General features: G+C 36.8%; 1 protein-coding gene across 1 annotated transcript; it reads right to left on the bottom strand.

Annotated features, from left to right (window-relative positions):
- Window positions 1-200: 200 nt before the first annotated feature.
- On the bottom strand, window positions 201-7,326 carry LOC145775510 (HUWE1-associated protein modifying stress responses-like). The gene is made up of 7 exons (XM_082586805.1): window positions 7,086-7,326; window positions 6,120-6,234; window positions 5,712-5,786; window positions 5,233-5,341; window positions 3,821-3,975; window positions 2,965-3,051; window positions 201-1,558 (listed from the first exon to the last, which is right to left on the bottom strand). Exons 1-7 carry the CDS (start codon window positions 7,197-7,199, stop codon window positions 1,416-1,418), a joined length of 798 nt encoding a protein of 265 aa, XP_082442931.1. The 5' UTR covers window positions 7,200-7,326; the 3' UTR covers window positions 201-1,415.
- Between the last annotated feature and the right edge of the window lie 988 nt (window positions 7,327-8,314).

Here is an 8,314-nt window from a genome sequence, read left to right on the forward strand (position 1 = left end):
TTAATTATTCTGTATTTTTTTATTGTATGTGATTTATATTTTCTACACTGGTTTGCAAGTACCTAGACTGTATCTGGGTGAAAAATAATACACATTGACCGGAAGTTGGCTGAGTTGTGCTTATTTTTCTTTAAGGGGTTCAAAATACACACCTTTCCCCTATGCTAAGTGGCGACGGTAACATCGAACACAAAGTTAGGTCAAACTCAATTTTTTTTATTAAGTTCAGCTGTTCCACAAGCAAGCAAAAGAAACCCAGCTGTCGGAAAGGAAAATCACATCATTAGTCTACGACGATTCAAAACAAAGAGTAGCAAAACTTATAACATGAAGTTTAAATCCAGCTTAGATCTTGCCGTAAGGCGCAATAAAACATCCGAAAAACGTTAGATAGGCCTATATGAAAACTTTGAGAGTAAAGAACTGGTGGCAATGAGGCAGAATTGTATAATATTCTGATATGCTATAAATTTTAAACCAATCATTCGACTACACCGCCCATCGCTTAAACGTTTTGAATCTGAATGTGCCACGATGCAATTCACTCAACAGGTCAGGCCTACTTCATAGAAATGGCGTGTGTTTCAAGAGGGCCGGCTGTTTTAACTTACAAATTATATAAATTTTTGTTTTATGGAAGTCGCAGGAATATTCCCAATAAGTTCCCATGTTCACTTCAAGCTCAAACAACATTTGAAGTCTACGTATAAGTACTAAGTAGGCGACAAAACGCAAAGTTTATTCATTCCTTTACACGCGCAGGACAGATTTCATTTGATAAAATTAATGAAATGACTTGTGTCCGCTACGCATAAGGCAGTTACTTCATAAAGAATACGGCAAAAACAACAAATGGCATCAAAAAACAATCGTTTTATGCAATACATTACACATTTAATAAACTATACGAAGAAATTGTTATTTTTGAAACGGGTTCATCTCAATGCCTGGCTAAATTGACTTATAGACAAATCAGCCATGCGTTTAGCTATTACTTGTTAAAGCATTATGCGCGATAGCTCAACACAGAAGCACTTGTAGTCCAAACAACACTTCGCCAGGGTCACTTCTGACACTACAAACAGAATATCAAGCTCAGAAATCAATGCAAACAAAGCACACAGGCAGAACTTTACTTGAAAGCTAACAACACGTCCCTCCCCTGCACCAGAAAATTCCAGTAAACGGACCAGCCACTGATTGGTCTCTTTGCAATTCGCAATGAAGCAGCACCATTCCATCAACTGGCTGAGATATGTTCCCAGCTGGCAAAGTACGTCATTTCTGTAGTAATTCAACGTTGTATCAATGTAAAAATGACGGACTTTGCTAGCTGGTGTAGACACTGACCCTGGCGATATAATTTTTTTATGACGAAATAAAGTCGCAAATCAAAAGGTTTTGCCTAAAAAAGATTATTTTCTTCTCTTCGGGGAAGACGGTTTGTGTTCGTGAACGGAAGGACGTTTTCGATTAGAGGAGGAAGCACCACTATACAGGGCTTCGCTCCGGAGTTTTATCTCGTCTGAGAGGAAGTTGGAAAGATCCGGATGAAAATCTGGCGTAGAAAATGTCAATTGGACAGATATGTTTCTACGCACTTATTACATAACAGCAGGATATAAATTAATTGTTCTTTTCATATCAACAGCAGTATAATACAGTAGTATAATACAACTTTTAATTGTCTGTTCAATGATACTCCTCCATGTTCTTTTGCTATGGTTAAGGGTGGAGTAAAAAAAACAAAAATTACTAATTAAAAAAGGTCCTTCTCAATAGTTGCTTTTGGTCCCAAAACTGAGTTTAAAAATGGTTTTAGGAAGTTGTCTGGAATACTGAGGTGACAACCCTGATGCAAAGGTCATGCAGAGGTCAAATCCCATAAAAATGTCATAACTCTGTGACCGGTGGTGTTAGAGAACTAATTTTGATACCAAAAGTAGCGGAATGTGCACTTTCCTATCTGTCTCAAAAGAAGCGTTTTTCCAAATTTCACTAGATATTCGGTTATTTTCACAAAATGTAATTATCGGGTCAAATATGAATCACACATAGCATTATGCACAGTTTAACATCAGTACATCACCATAACATATGTAATCACTCTAGTCTACAAGAAATCAGCATCCTGAAATCACCTCGGAGGAAGTGATTACAGTGAAGCAAAACAGCCCTTCCTTGATCCTGTCATCAATGCTGTCCCATCGGATCCAATGATACCGGTATTCAATGTTTGTTCAAGCTCTGTGTCTTTCAGGGGCTGATAAATTGAATCTGCAATTTGAAGCCCTGTTCCAGTTTCCGGACTAACATGCTTTAGTAAGTCTCATCAAAATCAGATGTTTTAGTAACCAGACTGATACCAGCACCAGCAATGTTTAATTACTGATAAATCGTCTCGGATAGTCCACACTCCACTTATCTAGACTAGGCATTAGGACTTAGGCACGCAAAATCAATATTTTCTAAATTAAATATATTTTTAGCAAAATTAGGACTAATTGTTCTTTTAGGACAGATAGGAAAGTGCACATTCTGCTTCTTTTGGCATCAAAATTAGCTCTCTAGCACCACCGGTCACAGAGTTATGGCATTTTTATGGGATTGGACCTATGCATGACCTTTGCGTCAAGATTGTCACCTCAGTATTCAGGGTAACTTCTCAAAACCATTTTTAAACTTAGTTTTGGGACTAAAGGCAACTATTGAGGGGGGAATTTTTGAATTATTGATTGTTATTTTTTTCACTCCACCCTTTTTAGTAAATTCCACATCCAGTAGCAAAACTTCTAAATGCATAAGGAACTGTTTGCATTCCAAATTGTCAATAGTCGGGTAGGTAAAAACTTTATGGCCTCAATGCAAAAACTTGTTAGTCGAAAGAATGCAGCTGCTTCAGATAAATCATCGGTAAAATGCCCCAATTCGAAATAACAGAATCAAAGATATCAACAATCTTACTTTGACAACAGTTTCTGGCAGGCGAGTTTGTTCGTCTGATGGAAGTTTCTCCTCCGAAACTTATATCAGCCATTGCCCCGTTCAAGCCTGAAAAAGCAAACAAGGATAAGACAAGAAAAAGAACACTTTTATGTTGGCATGTTCCACAATTCGGCAACACTATTATGAAAATCGTTGAAACAAACTGCTAAGAAACATTCATGCTAAACAAGGGGTGGGAAACTATTTACAATCGCGGCCGCGTAAATTCTTTTAAATCAGATTTAAGCAAAAGCTTTTTTTTATTAATCATAAGATTTCACATATAATGCGCGCTTAACGGCTTTAACTAAAATTTGTAGAGTTTTTCAAGTTGTTGGATAGATTCAACAGACAAGCGTTGCTCTACTTCTGAATAAGTCAAGAATAGAACTGCTAGTGGAAATTCAAAGAACCTCTGGTAGTCTGGTAATACTTATTAAACTATTCTTCCCCGAGCAGGTACCTTTTGAAGTACAGTTATCCTGACCCAAGTATATGAAAAATTGCCACGTTCAAATCTTTTTAACGTCATACGAAGTGGATAAGATGAAAAAAAAGGTAACTGTTGCTGGTTGGGGAAAGGCGAATAAAGCACTTTTTGTAAAGGCCACAGAACACAAATAAAAATGGTCAAATTGAAATACAATAAGACTGGAGTGAGATAGTTTCAAGCAACGATAATACTTCTTTGTATGCAAGTAATCCTGTCATCCTAAATAATAAACAATATGATGTTGCATGCTTTCCACTGTGACTATACCTCATGCGTCATTATCGATATTTTTAATCAACATTCTGCAGTGCCCACAGTGTTTACTTGAGATTTGATGCATACCGTTCATAGACACAGCTTCATGAAAAGTTTGAAGTCTGCTGTCCGGAGAGTTAGATCCACGGGTCAATGAAGGGCTTCTTGTCAATGACGTCGTTGGTCTGGACACTCGAGGGGGAGGAGAACGACCACACAGGTAACCAATCAGATCTTCGCGTCTACATCAAGATAACAGAATCACTAGAAAGAGTTATGATAGAAAGAATGTATGCCTTGAGGCTTGAAATTAGACCAACCTTTTTCATATCTCAAACAAAATAACTTTTTATTGAGTTATCTAACCAGCTTTCAATCAGAACTTGTCAAAAGGAAGGGAAGTGGGTCAAACAAGGGATCAGGGCATTCTGGCGTGAAACAATTGACCGCGGCCGACCGGTCTTAGGGACATTTCATCTTTGTGTAGAAGATTTATGTTATTGTTCAAATTAAAATATTTCAGCGTTTCTGACTTTAGAGATCATTTGAAGCAAAATACATCAAAAAAAGTATTTCCATTCAACAAAAAACAAAAGTGGTATTTGTGACATCATTTTACGTACAGATGCAGTGTAATTTTTTCGTCTGTTCGTAACTTGTATTTTCTTGTTTCAAATATAGGATAATTTGAAGAAGGGGTGTTCTTCCCGGCCATCTGCACAAGGCTGATCACTCGCTAGTACAGCGAGCAGCAGTAACGCTTCGCTAACCATAACGGTGTAGCTTCCACGCTAGCCATAAAGACCTCCAATAAACGATAAGTTTCTGGGCAGCCGATTGTAGCATCGAATAGACAGCGATAGACACGTGTTTCGCCCATGAGGCTGGGCTCATCAGTATCGCACCGTATTCTTGCCACTTGGGTAATCGACCGCTGCTTTACATGTCCTACCCCTGGCACCTGCTGGTTTTGTTGGCTCTTTTCTTTCCACAAAGATAAGAGTTACCCTGACTGGTAAAGCGGCGGTCGATTACCCAAGTGGCAAGAATACGGTGCGATACTGATGAGCCCAGCCTCATGGGCGAAACACGTGTCTATCGCTGTCTATTCGATGCTACAATCGGCTGCCCAGAAACTTATAGGATAATTGTTGCATAACAACAAATGTCCAGTAAAAAATAATATGACGGGAATTTTGCACAACTCATGGTATGGTCAATGGATGAAACAGAGTTTGCGGCAAATAGTCTCATAATACGATTTTCCTGCCACAGGCTGGCCACGATCAATTGTCTCGCGCCGAGTCAACCGCGCCAGAATATCGTGCACTCATCAAAAAACCATTCTATCCAGCTCTCCCACACATCTGTCCGAATATGACATCACACATATTCCAGCGAGCAAAATTGGTCAATTTGATATTGATTCAACGTCTGTATACCACAAGAATAGTGTCACGAAAAAACTACACCAAACAAATAAAGAACTTAATTCATGCCTAATCTGTCTCCTTTTTTTCTTAACCCAAGTTAAGAGCTCTTTGTTTCTTCTATTGTAGCCGCACTGTATAGCAAGTTCCCCAACACTTTTTTGTCCATCTATGCCATCTAAATATTGAGAAAATTTAGGTTATCATTTGCACTGCTTCAGAAAACAAATTTTTACCAAATATTTTAGTTTCACCGATGAGCAAAGTATATTTGCATTTGCCAGTTTTTGTTTTCAGCAGTTTTCAGTTTCAAACAAACACCTGTTTTTATGGAGAGCACAACTTTTGCTAATTATTTTCCACTTTGTGAGTGAGTCTTCTCAAATAAAATTGCACAGATAACTCAGTATCAAATTTAGAGCATGTATAATAAAAATGTATAGCTGGCCCATAATTAAATTTTATGCATGATTTTTACTAAGCGATCTGAACCAAGCTTTCAGTACGACAAAGTAGGCTCAATGAACCGAAAGTTATAAAATCTTTGCCTCTATAGAGATTAGTCGATATCTCTGCTGCATTTTGAAATGTGGTCCACATGTCATCACTTCCTTGTGCTCTGTCTGTTCAAAATAAAAAAAATATATATATAGTTTTATACATAACACACATCACTAAACTAGTATATAAATATTAATCTACAAAATTATTATAATATATAGGCTACAATTTATAATAAAAGTTATGCATGAAGAACAATGGTATCATTGCTGAAATTATTTTTAATTTATTGTTAATGTTATTAATGCTAGAAAAATATCTAATGTGATGCCCAATACATTTAAGCAATCCAATACATAGGCCTATATAATATAATATATGATATATACCTAAATTATACAATATCATCTATATATGCCAAAAAGTAGCATTATTTTTACAACTCAAAAGCATACCTTTGTACAACTGGGCAATTGCTGAAGCTGCATTTTGAAATGAAAGCCACAATTTTTGTTCTAAATTTTGTTGTTCATTCAAGTATAAAGTTTCCGATGTTTTATCACTTTCAGTCTACAAAAAAACATACAAATCAGTTATTGTATATGCTTTCTTTTAAAAACATTCAACAGGCCACATTCTTCACGGGTCTGCTACTATTCGGTGAGTCCGATTCGGTGAGAGCCTTTTTCGGTGAGAGCCCTATTCGGTGATTTTTTTGATTTTTTTTTTGAAAATTATTGGGTACCGTAGCCTAATTAAAACCCCTAACCCCAAAACCAAAAACCCAAACCCCCAAAAAAAACCCCAAAACCCCCAAAAACCCAAACCCCCCCAAACCCCAAAAACCGCAAACCCTAACCCCTAACCCTATAACGGCAATGATAATTAGGCTACGGCGCGCAATAATTTAAAAAAAAAAACTCACCGAATAGGGAACTCACCGAATCGGGCCATTCCGTTCTTCACAATACAAAGGTCAACTTTTACACAATTTATAGTTTTGACTTGGACTGATCTGTACATGAACTTACCTGCTCAAGGCCTAAACAAGTTTTTACATGACAGCATGTGACTACTGACTACACAAAATTAAATAAGGTTAAATGATGCAGAAAATTGTTTATAAAAGCTTAATAAGATTATTCAATCTTTACTCAGTATTATAACCAAAAATTCGTTTAAATTTCTGAAGTAAAAATATAAAATAGCCTAGTCACAACAAAAATTTTCTTGTTTACGTTTAATGCAATAGCCTACCTAAAGTCAATCAAAAATATAAGCGTAGCACTTTATAGCACACAACAACTTTCATATATATGTTAATAATATGAGCAAACCAAACATTAAAACAAAAAGTTAGTACTGTATGTATATATATGTATAATTATGCATTTTATACCGCCATCAATGAAAGGATTCACCTCATAAATGCACTGGTCCTCCCAGCTACAGCATCTCTTATTGGAATTGTGATTTGACAGATCTTTGTTGCTTGAGTAACTTATCTCCAATCGAGGTGAGCTTGAGCCATCCATTTTCAACGAGTTATACTTGATTTTCAGTTAAAATATGAAAGCTGCATCTAACGATGTGATGTTAGCAGCTTTTAGTTAGCAAAACCAAACAGCACAAAACAACAACCTAGAATGTATATGCAGTTGCCTAAAACACTAACCACATCAGTAGCCTTCAAAATGTGTGACAGAAAGTTCTTCTGCTCAATCAATAAATGTCAAAGTCATCCAACTTAAAGTGATTAAAGTAAATGATACCTTTCTCCATATATACAATCACATCGTGATTCTCAATTATACAATCATACTTTTCGCCATTTAGTAAGTGAATCTTGGGCCAAATGAATCTGCTTCACACCAACAAATCATCCTATAATTTCTTCTATTTGTGTCTTGTTTTATATTATGATATTGTTACGTTGTTGTGGTGGCCTGTATGTTTTTTCCACGTTATTTTAATAAAACTTTGGCTGATGCTGTATTCTAGGACAGTCACATATTGGTCTTTGGTTTGAATCTGGTAGCTGGTTAGAATCTTTATTTTCGATAGGTGTAGCTAGCCTTCCAGTTTTTATGGGTCGACGCTTAACCTTTTTGCGACCCTTTTATCAGCTTTATGATAGACTTTGTCCTGTTTATAAAAAAAGATGGAAAATGCAAGTGGAGAAAAAAAGTTTCGAATACCAAAGGAGTGGAGAAATATTGACTTGTGGAAGCCAGCGACCAAAAATGGCCTACTGGTGAGGTAGCTTCGTAGACCATTTAACAACTCGTGTGCTTAGAAGCCTGAAAGATCCAATCTTTGCATAGCTGGTCATTATCGTTTTTTTCCTGTTGTTTTAGTAAAACTTATAGCAATCACTGTAGTTCAGGGGTCACCAAACTTTTTTCTCTGAGGGCCGGATTGCTGCGAGATTAACAGCTGCGGGCCGGATGCAAATTGCGAAAAGATATACAACTATTTAGAATCTCCATTGACTTGAATTGAGCACAATAAATAACAAAGTCAGCGGTGGAATAGCAAAATTGTGATGAAAATCGAAAGGTTGCTGGAAAAGTTATCCCCTGCTGTGATACACTACAGCAGGGTTTCCCAAATTTTTTGGCCCACCGACCACTATTTGTGAATCTGTTTA

Source organism: Aplidium turbinatum, chromosome 8, assembly GCF_918807975.1.
Source record: "Aplidium turbinatum chromosome 8, kaAplTurb1.1, whole genome shotgun sequence".
NCBI lineage: Eukaryota > Metazoa > Chordata > Ascidiacea > Aplousobranchia > Polyclinidae > Aplidium > Aplidium turbinatum.

Bases quoted from the DNA above. Each gene is read 5' to 3' on its own strand.
- LOC145775510 (XM_082586805.1), bottom strand. From the start codon at position 7,199: ATGGATGGCTCAAGCTCACCTCGATTGGAGATAAGTTACTCAAGCAAC. The intron at 5,342-5,711 runs GCAAAGATTTTA...CTCAATATTTAG, and splicing joins ATCGACTAATCTCTATAGAG to ATGGCATAGATGGACAAAAA. The intron at 1,559-2,964 runs GTAAGATTGTTG...TTTCTACGCCAG, and splicing joins TGCCAGAAACTGTTGTCAAA to ATTTTCATCCGGATCTTTCC.